The sequence below is a fragment of the Petaurus breviceps genome, unplaced genomic scaffold (assembly GCF_028583685.1).
Source record: "Petaurus breviceps papuanus isolate PSGF00001 unplaced genomic scaffold, PetGlider_PUasm1.0 490, whole genome shotgun sequence".
Lineage (NCBI taxonomy): Eukaryota > Metazoa > Chordata > Mammalia > Diprotodontia > Petauridae > Petaurus > Petaurus breviceps.
Genome location: NW_027186352.1, coordinates 16,557,368 through 16,579,188, shown reverse-complemented (window position 1 = coordinate 16,579,188; position 21,821 = coordinate 16,557,368). Strand labels below are relative to the sequence as shown.

The 21,821-nt window shown below is 37.5% G+C and overlaps 1 protein-coding gene across 1 annotated transcript in view; it reads left to right on the top strand.

Moving 5' to 3' along the window:
- The window catches only part of LOC138172037 (protocadherin-15-like), a 2,287,527-nt gene that overhangs the window by 1,949,637 nt on the left and 316,069 nt on the right, over positions 1-21,821 (top strand). Inside the window, exon 21 of the mRNA XM_069101643.1 lies at positions 4,153-4,281. Within this exon, the coding sequence (XP_068957744.1) occupies positions 4,153-4,281 (129 nt within the window). The remainder of the gene's footprint in view (positions 1-4,152; positions 4,282-21,821) is intronic.

The following is a 21,821-nucleotide window of genomic DNA, read 5'->3' as shown; positions in this document are numbered from 1 at the left end:
AGCCTTACGAAAAGGCATGGAATTCCTGTGCTTTGGTTTGGTTTCCATTGCTCCTAATAGCCTTGAAAATGTTTCAACTGCTACATTTGTCCCAACTTCATCTTTTATGTGTTTCTGTAATTCCTGGTGGTCTCTGTTAATTCACTAGCATTTAAATATATGTGACAGAGATCTGTTCTGAATGACAGTCACAAACTTTTTCTGCGGCACAGAAAACAATGCTGAAGTGCGGTGTTATCATTCCTCTGATGCTGCCATCCAGAAGTACAGGGGTGAGAGGACAGATCACTCTGTTCTATCCGGCAGCAAGTGAACCCTAATTATTATCACAGTCTGGGTTTCCATCTCTTTGCCTAGCTGAGGTTGATCTTCACATTTGGGCATAAATCTGTGACAGTTCACTGAAGCCCTTTGAAAGGATACTGTAAACATTCAATATGTCTTCTACTTCTAATGATAACAGAATGAATATTATTCATAGCAATTTCCTCCAGGAACAAAAAAAAATAAAGTGGCTTGGTTTCAATGCTTCTACTTTCACCCTGATGAAAGAAAAAAAAAACCTTTCTGCAAAGAAATAGGAAAATGCTTTTTCCCCTCTTTTCTTGGGAAGATGGTAATAAAAATATTTTACTGATGCCTTTAATTTATATTTTGTTTTTCAGTTATTTCAATTGTGTCAAACACTTCATAACATCATTGGGTTGTTGTTTTTTTTTTTGTCAGAGATACTGGAGTTGTTTGCCATTCCCTTCTCCAGTTCATTTTACAGATGAGGAAACTGAGACAAACAGGGTTAAGTGACTTGCTCAGGGTCACACAGCTAGTAAGTTTCTAAGATTGGATTTCAGCCTTGAAGATGACCCTTCTTGATTCTCAGATGGGAGCTCCATCCATTGTGCCAGTCAGCTGCCTATTTCATTTTCATATCCTATTCATTTCCAGAGCTAGCCACCCTATTAAATATGCCCTTGTAAGATGAAAAATAAAACAGTTAAGCAAAGCCAAACAAAGATAGGCTATATCAGAAAGGTTCTGCCCTATTCTGGACCAAGGAGTTTGACCTTTTTACAGAGAAAACAGAGATCTGCTTCATCCTTTGGGTTTTTAGAGCAGGACTGATGATGACAATGGAAGAGAGATCAGCTGCCTTTTAGAGTTGTTTAAACTCATTTGTGTTATGGGAGTTCTCTGTTGTCCTCGTGATTCTGCTTGTATCACTGCACCAGTTCTCTCAAACATTCCTTGCTTTCTCTGAATTCCTCCCAATTCACTGTTCTTAGTGGCACTCTGCTATGTCATTTAATTTCTAGATCACAATTTGTTCAATTATTTTCTTATCATGGGCCATCTGCATTGTTTCCAGGTCTCTGGTACTATGTACAATATGACAGTGAATAGTGTGGTAAACATGGGTGCTTTTGTCATTCACCTCCTTGGTCAGTATTGGGATCTTGGGTATACAAGGTATAAACTGTTAAGACGTTGGGGGAATGACATATTTGCATTTGCTTTAAAGTCCATAAGTTTTCTAGTGCCCTGGAAAAGGCAGAGAGGAACTCCTTCATTTAGTTATTCCACAATTACTCAAGAGTAAGTGAAACTTTCTGAAAGAGGTACACAATTTAAATTCATAAAACTCTAAAAGAAATTTTTCCAGTAGAGAAATGAATGAAAGTATTATGGGAAAATACTTTTAAAATAATTCACCTTTACATAAGTGTTTAGAAAGTCACAAGATAATCCTATCAATTCAGTAATTAATGGAACATATGATAAAAGTAATTTTGACCTTTGATGCCACAAATATGTTATTTGGTTAAAATATCACTGATAATAAAATTAGGTTTAATGAAACTTAAAATTATGGAGATTATATCATTGATATAAATACCTTCCTGTCTTCTTCCTCTACCACCCCATAGAGGAAGAGAGGAAGGAAAGAAAAAAAGAAAGAAATGAAGGAAAGAAGAAAAAAGTGAAGAAAGAGAGAGTAAAGGAAGATGGGGAAATAAAGGAAGGGAGGAGAGAAAAAAATTAAAGGGAAGGGGAAGGAGATTGGAGAAGAGGAGGACAGGAGCAAGGGAGGAAAGAGAAAAGGAAGGAAAGGAAGTCATTGATAGGAAATTATGATGAGCCTATGGATCCATTTTCCATTTTAATGTCAGAGCACTCTAGACTTTCTAAGGATAATTCTCATTCCAACTCTTAGTATCTCAAGTAGAAGATTTGGAATATCCCAGGGGCAGAGGAGCAGTATATGTTTAGATAACTAGCAAAGCTAAATAGGCTATGATGCATTCTGGCAGTTCACAGATTTGGGCAGATGGGAGAGGGAGAGGGAAAAAACAGGGCAATTGCTATAGGCATGGACTGAGCTTTTAGTTCTGGAAAGGTTCCCTATTTCCTCACCTCTTAGGATCAATGCAGAGTCATTTCTACAAGGGATCTTCAGCAACAGAGAAAGGATATTCCATTGTGTTTGAGTGTTCGTGTGTATGAGTATTATCTGGGATCTCAGAAATGTAGCCTGGGCAGGGAAGAGAAACCCACTCTCTGAGCAAAACTACCCCTGTGGTCTCATTGCATTTGGTGGAAGCATCATCTCTGTTCCCAGAAATGAAATGCTCCAGGCAAAAGGTCATATTTTTAGTTACAGTCCATGAAAGCATGGTTCTAGGAGAACCAGACATTATCAAAACCACCATAAGGGCTCCAGCTTCTTAGTTTAATGCAGAACTTGCAACAGGGAATGAGCAGCACATTATCCAAGTGTGCTGAAAGTACATCAGGAGATATCTGGGCTTGAATCCTGCCTCTTACACTTAAGATTTATGTTATCTTTAGAAAATCACTTCAGTTCACTGAAACTCAAGTCTCCTCATCTATTCATCTATAAAATGACACTGATAAGACCTGAATGACCTACCTCGTGGGATTAATGGGAATGAAGTAATAATATAACTTATGTAATGTGCTCTCTGCATGCTAGGTATCCAAGCAATGGCTCTTTGGTATTACCACCTTCATACTCTGTATGTTGTAACTGAAGACAGAAGAAAGTGGAAGCCTTAAATAAACAGAAGGACAGAGAGAGAGAGAAAGAGAGAGAGAGAGAGAGAGAGAGAGAGAGAGAGAGAGAGAGAGAGAGAGAGAGAGAGAGAAGAGAATTATTTGCTGAACTAAAAATGTGAAGGCTTGCCCTGTGACCTCCATAAAGGTGACATCAGTTTCAGAAAATATGCCTCTGGGAGGTGTTTGACATTTCTAGATACCTTTTACATTCTAATATCACCATTTCCACTTTTCATCATTTTCTTAAAGAAAAAAAAGTGGTTGCAAATTACAAACCTTTATATTTCCAAACATAAATAACAAGGGAAGTGGATGGAGATGTGCCATTTTCACTAGGAAGGTGGCTCCACAGGGACAAAGGCCAGAATCAATTTAATCAACAAATCCATAGAGGATAGAAAGGGGAGAGAATTTCAAGATTAGAAAGTATCTTCTAATTCATCCACCAGGAGGCAGTACGGTACATTGAAAAGGAGGAACTCAAAGTAAACTTTCCATCCTTATAACCTGGTACAAATTATTTTATGTCTCTGGGCCTCAGTTTACTTATGTGGAAAATGAGGTGGTTGTTCTAGATGACGTGCAAGGCCTCTTCGGTCAAAATATTAGATCTTAGGAACATTCTCAAGATTATAGAAGAAGAACTAAGCAGAAGCGCTTGCCCAGAGCAAAGGCAGAAAAAGGCAGAATTCAGAATGGATACTTGGGCTTCTGATTTCCGATCTGCTTTGTCCAAAAGGCATGTTATGTATTAGGGAAGGGGCTGAAAGGACATCAGGACATAGCTGGGCTTGAATCCTGCCTCTCACACTTCAGCTTTATATTATCTTCAGCAAATCACTTCAGTTCACTGAAACTCAAGTCTCCTCATCTATGAAATGGCACTAATAAGACCTGAATGACCTACCTCGTGGGATCATTGGGAATGAAGGAATAACACAACTTATGTAATGTGCTCTCTGCATGCTAGATATCACCAGAACTGCCACTATGTGGTGCCCTCTCTCTGTATTGTCTTCTCTTAGTTGATTTCATGATGAAAAAACATTCAGCTCATGCTTACCCATTTTCTTTCAGACTTCAACAGCCACTGTGAACATCGTGGTGACAGATGTCAATGACAATGCTCCAACTTTTGATCCATATTTGCCAAGAAACTTATCTGTGGTTGAAGAAGAAGCCAATGCTTTTGTTGGACAAGTTAGGGTGAGTAGAAAACACTCAGACACTCTAGTTGATGGTGGAATTCATGTCAAGTCCCAATAATATGACAGTAATCCATTGCTTGATGCAATCTCTAAGAGTATCTGGGTAGAAGCAAGGCCTCTTAGAAAGTCCATTCACTTTCAGACCACTGATTGCTGCACAATTGTGCAACACACAATCGTGTATTTATGAAAGATTCTTTATCTCATTGGAGTGAGTACTGCCTTCACTGTTGCAGAATGAAATTCGAATTTCAGCCTTGGAAGGTCTATGTCTTTTCTCACATAAATACTCCAAAGGGGTCCTGATCAATGTCTTAGAAACTTCTGCTGAAACCTTTTTAGACTGGATGGGGATGAGGGTAGCCCTCAGAGGGCTAAAATATAGTTTTATTAATTAATGAACACCCCAGGTTTGATAAATGACATCCTACAAGTTTCTTACTCTCAAAGAATGGATTATTCACCCATAAAATATCGCTCACATCTATTGTTTCAATCTCTGGAGTTTCACGTGGTAAGTGTATACTTAATGCCTCTGGTTTCATTACAACTCTTGGCATTTTTGTGAATGATATACCATGATATTCACATTCCTTATTTCAATAAAGTGAACAGCACTTCCATTGGCTAAAGTCACACCCCATATTTTCCTAATCCTATGCAGGATTCCTGCCCATCCAAGAGTCCTCACTATGGAATGCTAGAGTTTTCCTCTGATCCCTTTAATATTTCATGGATTTCATTATAGATCTCCAATAGTCTATCTGTCTATCTATCTCTCTCACACACGTATAAACACAATTTACCTCCTTTCCTGATCATGAGTATCATCATGGTTCAGAAGACAACAGAAGAATTTGGATCTGAAAGGGACTTCAGAGGTAACCTCATCCACCACCACACCCCCATCTCCATTTTAACAGATGACATTAAGTAACTCCCAAGAGAACAAAGTGAGCAAGTGGCAGATTGGAAATTCATACCTGTGTCCTCTGACCTGAAATCTAGTTCTCTTTCACCTGCCCCATGCTCTCCTGGATGACCAGCTTTTACCTTGGTTGGTATATATGAATGACGTTTACTGAAATACTCCATATAGCCCAGTGGATCTTGTTCATCTATTGGGATCCCATGTGAATTTGATTCTTTTGAGATTATGATCTCCCATGAGCCAAAAAGCCATGGGAGACACCAGAAAACCCTGGTAGCAATGTGCTTATTCGCTTTTGTCCCCAAGAGTGGTTTGGGATAGCTAACATTGCTGTGTGATTTCCCAAATACCAATCAGTCTGCTCTCATTCTCCTAGCTTAACTTTGAGTGCAGAACGTTTGCCATTTGTAATTCAGATCCATTAGGAATGGACTACATAGACTGACCTAATGAGCTACTATTTAATTAGGAACTCATATATGATTATGTCAATGATTTTAAGGTAAATATCAATTTGCCATTTTATAGTTTTATTAAAAGAAACATTCAGTTTCCTGATTTTATGTGTACATACCTATTATAAAAGGAAAATTATACAATAAATATTTGTAGATTTTTGACACATAAAAATGTCCTCAAGTCCCCATGATGACACTCCATTTCCTGCCTTTGAAAAATGGTACACACCCTTATCCACGTCTGCAAAATACTCGCTTGTATTCTCTTCTCAGAGTCCTTATCTTTATTCCAGATTCAGGTCCTGTACCACCTCCACAGAGGAGTCTTCCAGGATCCTTCCCACACTGAACTGCTTTCCCTTGAATCACTTTCATTTTACTCTATTATCTTAATATGTGTGCACATGTGTGTGCACTTGCATGCTCTTGTGCTTTTATGCACCATAACCCCCAGTACAATGTAAAGTCAGTGAGCACAAGATCTGTTTTTCAATTTGGTTTTATGATTTTAATGCCCAGCACAGGTATTGCACAGTCAGCAGTTCATAAATGGTCTTTGGTTTGACTTGGGTTGGTTTGGGTTGAGTTGACTTCACAGAGGCCACTAAGAACAGGTCATTTACGAATAGCCTTGAACTTCATGCTTATAAACATTCTGACACAACTTTTTTGAGTCTCTGGTAACAAATTGTAGTCCTGAGTCAACACTGCATTCTCTGAGCTCTGAGACAAAAGAGCCTGAATTGATTTAACCTGAGCTGCAAATCAATTCCCATGGTGAGTACGAGATCTACATGTTCAGTTTTTGCTGAGACAAAGGGGTAATAACTCAATTTGAATTGCTTACAGCCATTTCAGCATCATTAGTAAATGGAGACTTTAGATGGGGGAAGAAACTCTCATTCAGAAAGAAAAAAAAATCAATGTTTCCTTCAACGATACAACTTAATATTAAACAAAATAAATCAAAACCTTGGTGGCCTTGTTCTGATTAATGGGGCTGTCGCATCCCTGGCTCGGAGCCCTAAAGATGAAATGAGCATTTTTAGGGCATTTTTTAAAGCTTAGCATGACCCAAAGCAATGCCTGAAATAATACCTTTCTTCTCCATGTGCATCACAAGTGATGTAGATTATGGGTTCTCTCCACCAAAATACATTGGAATACAAATACAGTGTTGTATTTGTGCAGATCAGGAAAGAGTTGGCATAATTTAAAGAACTGATCTGTTTCAGTAATCCTAATATGTCTTAATATTGGAGTTTCATCAGCATGTGTGGAGTTCTAGGAGGGGAATGCCCCTAGTTGTCAGCCACATTTTTAAATAGTAGAGAACAAATACAATAGACTGACTCAGGATATTGGCATAAGTAAGTACTTCAGGTTTCCTCCATTCCCATTTTGTGACATGGAGATTCCAGTGGATTCTCAAAGGCTGGATATAACAGTGGCATCCAAAACAATCCTGCAAACATAGAATGACATGGGCCAGGGATTGGGGATGGCAGCTGTATCAGTTTTCTGAGGACTGACCTCACTTAAGTTCAGAGAGGCCCCCTGCAGGTTTGGCCACAGGGGATGAATTATTCACTTATAATGAGAATAACAATAATGGCAGCTGACAATGGATCTTGCTGTAAAGTTTACGACATACTTTCCTTACAACCCCCCACTACCATTCCACCTCAGCTCCCCAGATAAATTTTGCAAGTATTATTAATCTGTTTTACTAATGAAGAGACTGAACCTCAGAGAAGGTAAGTGACTTACCCAAGGTCACACAGCCAGTAATCAGTGTTGGAATTCCAATCCAGAACATCCTTGAACTCAAGTTCAGGAGTCTTCCCACTACTCTGTAATAGTGATAGAGAGAGTGGATAGAGCCCTAAGCCTAGAGTCAGGAAGATCTGAGTTCAAATCCATCCTGAAACACTTAGAATCTGTGTATTTTTCATGTCAATTATTTTTATCCACTGTTCCCATTTTGAATTTTCACCATTAGAGATCACGTTTAAACAACATTGTTGGACATTAACTATAGGAATTTAAGTATCAATAATTAAACCTCTAGAATCTCTGTAATTTAACCTCTATTCAGTCACTGTCTGCTTCAATTTCGTCAATTATAAAATGGGGTCAATAATAGGACCTACTTCACTCGGTGATGCACAGCCCATGAGATAATATTTGTAAAGCATTTAGTATAATGCCTGGTGCATAATAGGTGCTTAAAAATGCTTCCTCCCTCCCTCCTTCCTTCCTTCCTTCCTTCTTTCCTTCATCCCTTCCTTCCTTCCTTCCTTATTTCCTTCCTTCCTTCCTTCCTTCCTTATTTCCTTCCTTCCTTTCTTATTTCCTTCCTTCCTTCCTTCCTCCCTTCCTTCCTTCCTCCCTTCCTTCCTTCTTTCCTTCATCCCTTCCTTCCTTCCTTTTTCCCACCATTCTAATAGTGTCTCCTAAGATAAGAGGCAAGTGTTTCTCAGGTCATTGAAAATTTTCAAGTGGAGACTTGTAGGTGCTATATTGGTTGGAATCCTAGGTTCAGCTCAAGCAGGTATACCTGCAAAGCCAGAAGTACCTGCAGCCCAGGTCACCTGCAAAGCCAGAAGTACCTGCAGCCCAGGTCAGGCCCTCAGAAAAGAGGGGGATGGTACAATGAAGACTAAAAGAAACTAAGATTCTAACTCTAAAGTCTAAAGCCTTTTTGAAGTACTTCTTGTCCCTCCTGGTGTGTGTGTGTGTGTGGGGGGGTTATTTATCTATCCAATACTTTCTCCTAAGACTATTAATGAATGTATTATAGTTTACAGAATGAATTAATTCATTTCTTTCTAGAATTCTATTTTTCATCCATACCTATGGATGAACTTGAAATATCTGGAACTCCTAAGAAAAATAATCAGTTTCTAGAAGGATAAAATGCAGGGTTACTTGACAATTCAACTTTGTTTTAATGAAGTCAAATATCTCAGTGGATTCCAAAAAGTAGAATATATGCATTTGTATCTGGGTTAGAAATCATTAGGATTAAAACTTACATAAAACTATTTGGACTGAAGTGATTTACCCTTTGATTTCATTGAAGATTTTTGTTTTAAATAACACTTGAGTATCCATGGAAAAGGTTTTAATTCACTGCAAGTGATATGTAAAGTAGGTAGTAAGTCCCTAATAAAAAATCCAGGGATCCTCTGCTTCTCGTTCTGGACCAACTTGGATGTATTCTAGTGAACATAATTCTGAATGTGAAATCAGAGGAGTTGGCCTCTAATTCCTGTCTTTTCCTTTAATTACCAGGCAATTCTTTTTTGTTTCTTTTCCATTTCATTTTCTAAACTAGAGGGAGGCTATCAGCACTCCCCAAGAATGCACCACAGGTTAAATCTCGTCCTTTCATTTGCCCCAATTTTTCTTCCATAGATATTTATGATAATTAAGGGGCTGGGCCTCCTCCTATCCCTGTTTTCTTTATGAACATCTTAATATTAAAAATATAAGCAATCAGGCTTAGCCTTCTTTGAACCTTTAGAAAAGTGTATTGTGAAGTTTTGCTCCCCTTTTCCATAGTCACATATTTATTGGCTGTGGTACAAGTCATTTATTTAGTTTTTATTTAACTAAGGAACATAAAGGGGTAGCTAGGTTGCCCAGTGGCTAGTGTCCAGGGCCTGGAGTCAGGAAGATTCATCTTCCTGAGTTTAAATCCAGCTTCAGATGCTTACTAGCTATATGACCCTGAGTAAGTCACTTCACCCTGTTTGCCTCTGTTGCCTCATCTGTAAAATGAGATGAAGAAGGAACCGGCAAATTACTCCATTATCTTTGCCAAGAAAACACCCAAATAGGGTCAGAAACAGTCAGACGTGACTGAAAAACGACTGACCTAAACTGAACTGAAACAAAGAAAGGAGAGGTTTCCTTTCTTAGAATCAGACTGACTTGGGTTCAATTTGACCTCTGACACCCACACACACTGTGATATATTGTCCCCAACACATATGTGTAAGAGTAAGTCACTTAACCTCTCAGTGCCTCAAACAACTCTTTAAGACTGCAAGTTCCTGAGGAGCTGACAGGGTGAATTGGTAGAGGGAGTTTCCTCCCTGGGACTACTACACCCCAATTAAATCACAGGATCAGAGCAAGAAAACACAGCTCAATCAGCAATATTTATTTATTTAATTAAAAGCAAAAACAAAACTATACGTGTTATAGGACCTGGTACCCGTCAAGCATATTTGCGGAGTGACTGGAGTAATAGACTGGGAGATGGTGGGCCTGGGTTTGAATCCTGCCTCACGCTCTAACTAGTGTTGACCCTGGGCTAGTAACCTAGACTCTGTAGCATCCTGGGGTCAGAGTTAGAATTGTTCTCTGAAGTTGTGGAGGTCGATCCTCTCATTTTACAGAGGGAAAATGATGACTAAAGGATGCAATGGACTTACCCAAAAATCACACAGATAATAAATGACAGGTGTCAGGGTTTGAATTCAGGGCATCTGATTCCTAATTCAGTTGCTCCAAGCTGCTTTTTCCCCCTCATCTATAAAAGACTAATACTAATATCTTGAGCAATTACCTCAACTGAGATTATGTATGGGAAGGGAATTTTTAATCTTAAAGTCATATGTTCATATCATTTACTCTTTCTTTTATTGGTATCATTATAATAGGTGAAATTTCTATGCTACTCTAAGATTTGAAAAGCACTTACCATAAATGATCTCATTTGAAACGTCATTGAGTAGAACCCTAGTAAAAACCTTTTCATTTTCTGAGAATGAGTTGAATTCAGAAAAAAAAAGACAACTCATTGACATATTGTCCAAAGTGTGGTGAATTTTTCAGCCAAAGCCTCTCTCAGTGGCTTTCTATAAATATTTTTCTCATTTTATAGATGAGTACCTGAAAACTGAGGAATATTTAGTGACTTGACAGGTTACCAGAGATAGGAAGTATCTGGATGAGAGTGCTTATTTACCACTATCATATTTTTTTTCTTGTTTTGCTATTACTTTTTAAAAATTGGATAACTATCGACCCAAAGAAACCCTTTTTCCAAGCATTGCCTTACTGCTGAAAATCTCATTCAGTAAATAACGCAATGGGAGGGCTCTATTCACTCTCTCATGGAGTTCTTGTTATACTGGATGGTCTTGAGGAGTGAAGAAGCAAATGAGTGGGGGGTCCTCCTCCTTCCCATTATCTTTCCCGTCTGTTTTTATTCAACAAGGATCTGAAGATGCAGAGAACAATGCTGTAAAATTGCTGAAGCTTAGAATAGCTCTCTGACCCATATAATTGTCACCCCATGTGTCAGAATTAATATGACTTCTAGGGTTATGCGCCTCAGAATTATAAATTATAGGTTCCTCCCTCTGTCATGGGCAAACCTCCCTCCTCAGCATGTAACCAACCTGGAGTTTTCCTTTGGAAACAACTCATGGAGAAGTTCGAGGAGGTAGTCACCCATTTCTGCAAATCGAACTTCTTCTTATTAACTTATAATTTTATAATGAGTGTTTCTTAGGTGTAATTTCAATACCTTATTAAAATCATTTATATAATGCTCATTAAGAGCACCAGTAAAGCAATAAATATGGCTTATAGCTCTAATAAGAGTAGCCTACATCAAAATGCTTATTAGTATTATAGTTCTTGATATTCCCTGAGAAACAGGCAAAATCTAATGCACTGGTGTACCTTCGGCAGATTCAAAGATTTCTTGGATCAATAACATTGTTTGGATCTCCCCTCTTATTTATTTACATGACACGCTGCCATAACTTCCCTATCTTGTGGACCTGCTCCGGAAAGTCAGTGTGGGCTATGGGACCTGGAGTCAGCAAAGACCTCCGATCACATCTTGCCCTTCCGATAGAATAGATTTACTGACTGCAAACAAGGCAGTGAATTAGCGACTTTGAACCTCATTTTCCTGTTCTATAAAATGGGCATAATGATATTTGCAATACTGTTATGAGGCTCAACCATGTGGACTGCTTTCAAAGCATTTCTACAGGGCTATCTCCCGTTCTCCTGATCTAGATCTTGCCACGAGCTAGAGAAGAAAGTGGAGCTGTTGACTTTCTACAACCCTCCCACACTTAAATTCACTTGCATGTCAGGGCATCACCTCACCAACATCATTGTCCTCTTCAAGAACAAAGGATAAACAATTTCAACAACAAAACAGTGCCAGATAAACGTAAGCAATTCTTATTAGTCATTTGTACACTTTCCTGAAAACTGTCCATGATCTTTCTGATCATTAAAGCCAATAATAAAAGCTAACACTTAAATAGCTCATTAAAATTGGCTGTATGCATTTTCTCTCTTTTGATCCTAATGAGAGCTCACTAAGGTAAGTAATATTACTTTCTTTTACAGACTGGAAACTGAGGCTGAGAGATCATAGAGCTAGCAAGTAGGCAATGTAGTGATATTATCAATGGAGGTTTGGTTCTGGACTCAAGTATACCCAAATTTGAATCTTGCCTCAAACACTAATGTGTGAGCCTGGGAAAGTCATTTAAACTGTTGCAGTTCCCTCATCTTTAAAATAATGGAAAATAGAGTCAGCTAGGTGACACAGCAATTAGAGCACCAGCTCTGGAGTCAGGAAGACCTGAATTCAAATCCGGCCTCGGACACTTAACGCTTACTAGCCATGTGACCTTGGGCAAGTCACTTAACACCAATTGCCCTGCCCTCCCCACTCCAAAAAAGCAATATAATAATAATAATAATAACAATAATGATGATGATGATAAAGGAAAATAATAGTTAGCACTTACTTCATATGATGGTTGTGAGGATCAAATGAGAAAACGTACATGTATAGATAAACATACAGATAGTATATGTAAACTCAGAAAACTATATAAATGCTGCTGCTGTTGCTATTGTATACCTGAGGTGGGATGAGAATTAAGGTCTTCTCCATTCTGCCAAGCTGTGTTCCATGTGGTGTTAATTTATCTTTCTAAGGCCAGCATACTGCTTACTTTTTCTCTCTATAGCTAAAATTAAGCTTTCTATTAAATATGGCTGATTCACTACTTCCCCCCTACCTTATCCCTTATATTTCCAGCACATAAGAGTACTCTCAAATGGGGTCAAATGCTAATTTATAGGATTCACCATAATTTGCTCAAGCCAGGACTTGCTTTGAGAACTTTTCACAAGTTTCCTTCATATTTTTTGATTTCCTGTCAGAAATCATTTTCACACTATAACTTGATGAGAAACCCTCTTACAAAAAGGTATGGTGAATTGTAAATACAAATAACTCACACATTTTAAATAGCACATTTGAATATGACAACCTTTTTAGACTGAGAAATATATTTAAGGCAGTTTTCTCCACGGTCCCTAAGTTTTATCATGCAAAAAATATAACACATAGATTTAAGATGTGCTCTGGGAGAAAAAATACATAAAAATGAATAGTTTGAGCATATCAATGATATTTTTCATAAATAATACATGTCTATGTAAATATGTTGCTTTATATAAAATGGTGGAACTGATGAAGTGATGATTTTCAGAACCATTTTTTTTATTTCAATTGTATGGAATATGTCTTCCATATATTAGGCAGAGCAAAGTTGAGTATGACAGGTGGGTGTCTTCTTCAAATAGTATTATTACTCTTAAAATGCTTTTTGTTTACTGTTCAAAGGTTATGATATTCAGGTGAAAAATAAGACAAATTGCTTACTAGGGAAGCATCAAACTCACAAGGATCAGCATTATGCAATCCTTCCTCATGTAGTACTTACTTTGCTAAGCACCAACAAAAAATAGAAAGTGAAATAATGTAAAGACCTTAAGGAGGAACTTCTAAATTAATTATTTCATTTATTCATGTTTCTATAGTGTCTTTTAAATTTTAAAACTCTTGACCTATTAAGAGAGAGAACATTGGATACAATTATTAGAACCCTGGAAACTCAAAGATGGAAACTACATTAAAGTTCATCTAGTCCAATCTAGTTCTTAGCACAGTTCATAGCACATAGTAAGCACTTAATAAATTGTTATTGACTGACTGATAATTCAATATTGACCAGGAATTCTTTTTGAACCATTCCAGATAAAATGTTTTTCAGTGTTTTTATAACATCCTCCAGTGATGGTGCTTCCAGAGACAATCCATTAAAATTTTCCATAGCCCAGTGCAAGAGATTTGTTTATTGTTTGTTGGTTTTTATATTAATGCCTAAATCCATGTCTTTGCCACATCTGCTTATTTAAATAAGTCGTGATGGCTTACATCAACTAGGATGTACTTTGTGATGGTGGTAATGGAAGGAACTCATAGAGATCATTCATTAATTTCACCTTCTAATAAATATTTGTATCATCTTTCTTTAAATGGAAATTCAGTTCCATTTTTCAGTTCCATTTCCTTTATTCCATTTTGTTTGTTTGTTGTTTTGCTATGTTGATAAATTTGGAAGGATCTTGTTATCATCCATTTTATGTGATCTTTCTCGATAGTTGTAACAACTAGGAGAAATCCATACCATCTCATCATACTTAACTATTGTCATAGCCAGATATCATCAGATGATATAATCCCAGGATCATAGATCTTGAATTAGAAGACACTTCATTAGGCAAATGTTTCAGATTCTTCACTTCACAAATAATAAAACTGAGACTCAGAGCAGTGAATTCATTTACTCAGTGTCTTACATATAGTAGCAGTCTTGATTCAAACCCAGATCTTTTGACTCTGAGTCCACTGACCCACGTTACTTCTCCCATTATATGGAACCTCCGATTATTTCATTTTTGGAAGTTTTCATAAAAATAATCTGAAAGTAAGCAGTGCATTATTATTCATTCACTGCAACTTCCTATTTCCAAACTACTGAATCCAGGTTCCCATTTTATTGCAAGCAATTCTTCCTTCAATTAAGTGGCATATCTGCCTCAGAGGAGACAGGGGTTGGGTTTCAAGTTGTCATTTTCACCTCTGCAGATCACACACACATATACACACACACTGAAAGTGCTGGGTTCTGTGCTTCTTGGAATTTGCCTTTGTGTGTGATCAGGCAGGTTATACCTGACCTGCCTGCTGGTGGCAAGGCACAAAAGTAGGGTGGCAAACAGAGCTTCCCTTCATTATCTCCAAAATATCTCAGAAAGAACCAGATTTCCATGATCCATATGGTGGCTACCTCCATGCAAGAAGAACACAAGCAAGCTACCCTCACACCCAGAAGGAGCTGGATGGCACCATCCATATGGCCATTTAGAAAGGTCTGCTAAAACTATATTTCAAAACTGGCTGCCACAGAACTAGCTGTGTGACCATGGGTATATTATCACCCCTTCAGATCTTAGAAAGCTATAGGTCCTTGAGGCTAGGAGGGAATGCAAGACCATCTAGTCTAACCTGGAGACTTCCAAGATCCTCTCTCCAAGTGGTCAGTCCAAGTTTCTATCCACTTTGACCTGAAGAACTCCTGTGACAGAGTGTCTGCTTCCCTCACAAACACTTGGCTTAACTCTAATCATTAGGACATTGCTGTTTTGTTTTTTTTTGTGGGGGGGGGGAATCAACTCTCAGTTGATCAATCTGCAACTTCAACCCATTGCATGCATGACCCCATGAAACCAAGTGGAAATCAAAGCCATTTTCCATAGGACACCTTTAGAATATGTGAAGATGGCCAAGAATCCAGGCTAACTGTCCCCAGTTCATTCACATAATGATCTAAAAGCTCTTTACTTAACTGGTCACTCTCCTATCAATGTTATTCATCTTATCTTAGTCTTCATTAGTAAAAAGAACATGATAGAACTAGATGATCGCACTAAGCAAGGTGATTAATCCATCAATTCCCTGTATAATTCTCTTATATCACAGAGGAGCTGTTTCTCTGTACCAATGGAGGGGATTGAAAAAAAAAAAACAACAAAGGACTTACCTTCACAGGTTAGATTACTGATCTAATCTTCCATCTTTCTGCTAAAAAAGACTAAATCTCTCTCTCTCTCTCTCTCTCTCTCTCCTCTTCCCCTCTCTCTCTCCCTCTCACCCTACCCCCCTTCCTCCCCCCCAACACTGGCCTCTTTCCCATCTGCTCCATACATGAGACTCAACAGCCCAAAGAAATGGAGAGCTGAGACAATTCAGGTGCAATGTGGCATAGTAAATAGCTCAATTAAATGCCAGTTAGGCTTCTACATAAATAGCTAATTTGGGAATCATTGTGTTTTATTATCCTTCATTTAATTTTTACATCCCTAATGAAATGGTCAGCGGAATCTCATGTTGCTAACTTCCTTCATATGATATTTTGTTCATTCCATAGTTCTCCAGGTATCTCATTCATTCAAGTTTCTTTTTTTTTTAATTTCTTTTTTTCTTCTGCACTTTTCTCCTTTGCCAATAGAAGCTGGTCTATATCCAATAGAGAATAATGGAAGCCATAGCAAATAAAGTGTTCCACAATTCCCAAACCTCTCCAGATAATAGTAAGATTGGTGTGTGTATATGTGTATATGTATACACATGCATATGTATATGCATATCAGTGCATATACATATTCATATTTATATACATCTATATTCATATACATATACTGCAAGATGAAAACAGGAAATTTTTATATTACACATGAACACATAGATCTAGAGGTAGAAAGGAACTTCAAGGTCCTCAAATGTATTCCTTTCATTTTTCAGAAGAGGAAACTGAGGCCCAGGAAGATGAAACTACAGATCTAGCAATAGCGCCTAGGACTCTGTTTCAAAACCCAGCATTCTCTCTGTAATACCACTCTTGTGAATCTAGAGTATGTCAGAATTAAAGCATAGAATGCTACATTTGGAAAGGAATTGAAAGTCACCTTAGTCAACATTCCATTCAATATAGATATTACCTGCTAAGATTTTTGTTGTCCTGAATCCAGTGGTTTTTTTTTTAATGAAACATGTTGCTTACTATTGGATTCATTACGTGCCTTTACTGAAAACCAAATTCCTTATAATTGTGCCATTTGTCTCTTTTACCAACTAACCTTATCACAAAAGAATTCAGGATGAATTATCATGATTGAATTATAGTGAACCTATCATAGTTTACAGTATTTTCTTTTAAATGCACGCAGACTACTGAGACATATCCATAAGCTAAATAAATAATTTTAAAATTTGTATTCACTAGATTTTAGGTAGAGCTATATTACTACCTACTAGAGGTAAAGTAGGTATGTGTGTGTGTGTATTTAAACTTAGGGACCATCATTTTTTTTACATGAGGCAAAGAGTTTAGGAATGTGAAGAAAATTCTTTCACATTTCCCTGAGATAAGTAATCTGTATTGGTAACAACAGAAATAGTGATATCATCAATAATTCCTTCTCTGTAAATGGGTATAATAATATTATACACCTTATAAAGTTGTCATTGGCATTGAATAAGATAATATTTGTAAAAAAAAAAAAACACTTAGCATAGTGCTTGGTGCATAGTGATAACTTATCCATTTCTCTTTTCTTTATTTTGTTCTGTTTCTATAGTCCTTAAACATGTTGAAAGTTCTTTCACGATTATGGATTCTTGGGAGAGATTGTATGTAAAGTGTTCTGAAAATGTTATTATACTATGTTAATAGCAATTATTGTTGTTACTTTTATTTTTCATAATTCTACATAATAATTATCTCCCAGAAACCCAGGGCTTTCCATTACCCCCAGATCAGTTTGAAGAGCCTATGGTAGAACAAACAGGTAAAGAATGCAGACTGCAGGGGAGGCTTAAGTTTCAGCTAATTGATAGTGACTGATTCCAGGACCTGGGACTCTAAACAGGAGCAAACTTGTATTTGTACTGCTTAGACCCAAACTCAGGTCAAGAACTCGCCAAGCTTATAATAGGAGGACAATATTAAGGTTTTGTCCTGGATCAGACCACTCTGGGGAGACTGAGAGCTTCTAAGTCCCCAGCCTGAGATGTACCTTTCATTCTGGAAGATCACAGATTTGCTCCACTGGCGAAGAAGGAGCAGGACCCAAAAAAGACTCAAAAATGAGAACAAATATGTTGCAGGCATTCCCTCCAGAAATGTACAAACCTGGCCCCAAATATAAAGTCGAGAAGTAATGCTGAAAGAAAAAGTAAACAAAAAAGAATCCCGCCCTAAAGTGTTTGTCACATTAGAGGTCCTTAACTCCTTGTTGCATTGAGTTTCTGAAACTCAAGATATGTTAGGATTGATTCTCCTGTTAGTCAAAGATTATTAGAATTACTATTCCATAGACTCCTTCTAGATGGAAAGGATCTTGTGTTGGGCCATAGAGTAGCCAGGATGGATGGTGGGTAAAATACAAGATATAGACTCAGGAAGACCAGAGTTTAAATTTGCATCAGACATTTACTTGCTGTGTGATCCTGGTCAAGTCACTTAAGCTCTCCATGGATTACTTTCCTCTTCTGTAAAATAACGATAGTAATAGCACTTACTAGTGGCACAGTGAATAGAGTGCTAGGCCTGGAGTCAGGAAGTCCTCATCTTCCTGAGTTTAAGTCTGACCTCAGGCATTTGCTAGCTGTGTGACCCTGGGTAAGCCACTTAACCCTCTTTGTCTCAGTTTCTCATCTATAAAATGTGTTGGAGAAGGAATGGCAAACCTTTCCAGTATCTCCGCTAGTAAAACCCCAAGTGGGATCACAGAGAGTCAGACATGACTGAAAAAAATGACAACAAAAAACAGTATCTGTATCAGAGAATAATTGTAAAAATCAAATAAAATCACACACATAGTGCTTTGCAAACCTTGAGGTACTATCTATATACGTGCTAGTTACGCAAGTCTGATTCAGCAACATGTTTTCAACATGGGTCTTCTCACTCCACAGACAGGTTCTTTTCCTTGTATGACACATCTTCTAGATACACTATCTTGGTTGTTTTTCTGATGATTCACTCTTTATTCACCTATAATCAAGACATGAGATTTTCAATTCCAAAAGCTTCTTTCTTTTTTTTTTTTTTTTAAAGCAATCTGGGTTAAGTAACTTGCTCAAGGTTACACAGCCAGTTATTTCTGGGTGTGGTGCTGAGTATCTGAGACGGGATTTGATCCAGGTCATCCCGACACTGGAGCCCATGCTCTTACTCGCTGAGCCACCTGGCCACCCCTAAGCAATTGGGGTTAAGTAACTTGCTCAAGGTTACACGGCCAGGTGTTTCTGGGTGGGTGCTAAGTGTCTGAGCCCGGGATTCGATCTCCAGGTCTTATCAACACTGGAGCCGGTGCTCTTACTTGCTGTGCTACCTGGCCGCCCTTTTTTTTTTTTTAAAGCATCTGCTTTATTATTATTATTATTTGCCTTTTGGAGGGTAATTGGGGTTAAGTAACTTGCCCAAGGTTACACGGCTAGTTTTTTTGTGTGGGTGTTGTGTCTGAGGCTGGAACTGAACTCGGGTCCTCCTGACTCTGGGACCGGCGCTTTACTCACTGTACCACCTAGTCGCCCCCATCCAAAAGCTTATTTCAATGTTCTATCTGAAGAAAAACTTATTTATTAGCTGTTCCTGTTTAAATGGAATAGGAATAGAAGTATCATTCTTTATCCAAGGCCATGAGGCTCTCCCTCCTCTATTCATGTTTTAAAATATCACAGTTTTAAAGAGAATTACTTCTCAAAAAGTCAAATGATTAATGAGTAGGTATTTCCTTTCTTCTATTCATTTCAATACTGTTAAAAGTTGAAGAACATATAAAAATTGTATTTTATGATTTTTGTACCTATAACTAACTTTAATCATAGAAGCAGTCACTTTATTTTTCTGGATCAGGATATAAATTTGAGGATATTACATATATTGATTTAGAATGCTGAGTTTTCCAAAAACACCTATACCTAGCAAATGCACAAATTTCAAGAGGAAATTTTGGTTATAAAATTTTTTCTTTCAGTCTTATTATGATCACTAAGAAAAATGTCAGCGTTTCCTTTATAGCTCCAACCCCTTTGAAGTGACTTTAGCACAAGGAGAGCTATGTATTTCACAATAGCACAAAATGCCCTGGGCTCTGACCCCATATCTTTTCACAATTTGATAAAAAGCATTCTTTTTAATGGACTTTCTTTCTCTCTTTTTTTCTTTCTTTCTAAAATCGATCATTCTCCTAACAATGGGAAAAACTTGGATGTAGCTCCTCATTTATATTGCCCCATCCAGGTGACTCTCTCTGAAGCTTGAGATGTGTCCAGATTGCAGCAGGGGCCAAACACTTAATTCATGCTTATTGACCTGCATTTCAGCCTGACATAGCTTGAGCTCTATTAGTTTTCAGTCCTGGATAATCTTCTTACTTTTTGTCATTTCACTTTTACAAAGCTGCCAGTTATATTGAAATTTTCTCTTGATGTGCTATTGACATTAATAGGTTTGAAAAGTAACTGGCCTTCCCTGATTTGAACTTTCTTTTGTTCAGAGGTTGGGATGGGGGAGAGGGTGAGAAGGGACTAAATGTTCTCCTGCAGAAATTGTACCTAAAAATATGTAATAATTTTTTTTTAATCATTGCTTCATAGCTTCCAAGATGGCATCACTGGGGGAGCAGTGTGTGGGTGGGGCAGCCATTTGAAAAATACTGCTCTAGACTCATTTTCTCCTCACCAGATGCTCTCTGCCAGTGAGGCCATGGTGGAATCATTGAGAATCACCCTCCACAATAGTTTGCAAATGAATTTATAATCTAGATTTTTTTCCTGGCTGCCATATTAGTCTACTTAAAGTAGAGAACCAGGGTCTGACCCAAGAAGACAAGAAATTTTTGCACTTCCCCAAGAAATAGTGACTGAATCAAGGCCACTGCTTTTCTCCCCTTCTCATTCAGAATTTACAGTTTCTTGGCCTAAGCTCTTTTGAAGTTGCTCCAATATTTATCCTTTATCTTATTTATTTTTGCTTAATTATTTTAATTTATGGTAAGTACCCCATGATCTGACCACATATGGGTAAGTATTTTTCAGTGTACTGCTATAACCAGAGCCAGAGTTAAATTATCCCACAAGCTGAGCAATCACATTGCCTAGGATCTAGCAAAGCTGGAGGATCTAGGAAAAGCTTGAAACATTTCCACAACAAAGCCTTCTTATTAAATATATATATAAACATATATATATATATATGTGTGTGTGTGTGTATGTGTGCGTGTGTGTGCATGTGTGTATCTATATATGTGTGTAGTATATGTTTGTGTGTAGAAGTTTAATATGTGTATACATACATGTATATATTTATCTCTATAAATATAATATATAAATTATATTTATATATTATATATAATTATAAATATAAATAAATATAAAAATATATAGATCTGTAAATTCCTATATCTAATACTCTATTTCAAATCTATTTCTATTTCTCTATTTACATTAACATTCTATAAGTATGTTTCTCTCTATGCTGATATTTCTGTATTTTTCTCTATCTAAGCTACTAATGGCCATATTTACATTTCCCAATCCAATCTGTCTTCTGACATCAAATCTCCTGTCTCTAACTCAGACATCTCATATTGGATGTCCAGTAGACATCTTAAAATCTATATAGCCCAAACAGAACTCACTACTTTTCTCCTAAACCTCTGACCCCACCTTACCTGTTACTATAGGGGGTAACATAATCCTTCCAGTTCCTAAGGCTCATGCTTTAGAAGTCACCCTGGATTTCCAATTTATTTGGCACATAGCTTGTTTGTATAGAGCTTTTTGAATGTTGTATTTCCCATTAGGTTGTAGGCTCCCTAAGGGCAGGGACTGTATTTTGACTTTTTTTGTATCCCCAACTCTTAGCACAGTGCCTGGAACATAGTAGACACTTAATAAATGTTTATTATTCAATCAATATTGGTCTATATGTTTGTAGTCTTCTAAAGCTTTGTGTGATTAAAGGAGATTCTGTTCCTTTGGTTTATGCTTCCCCCTTCACTGAGGAAAAGGAGAGGAACCCCACACTACTGAGAGCTGTTTTGGGGCTTTTTTGGATTCATTACACCCCCCAAAAAAAATCATGAATTGATGAGAAACCTTGTCTCTTTGTCCTTAGATCGACTGGTCCTCTGACAGCAAAGAGAATTCTTCTTAGGGTCCATGGTAGAAGGTCC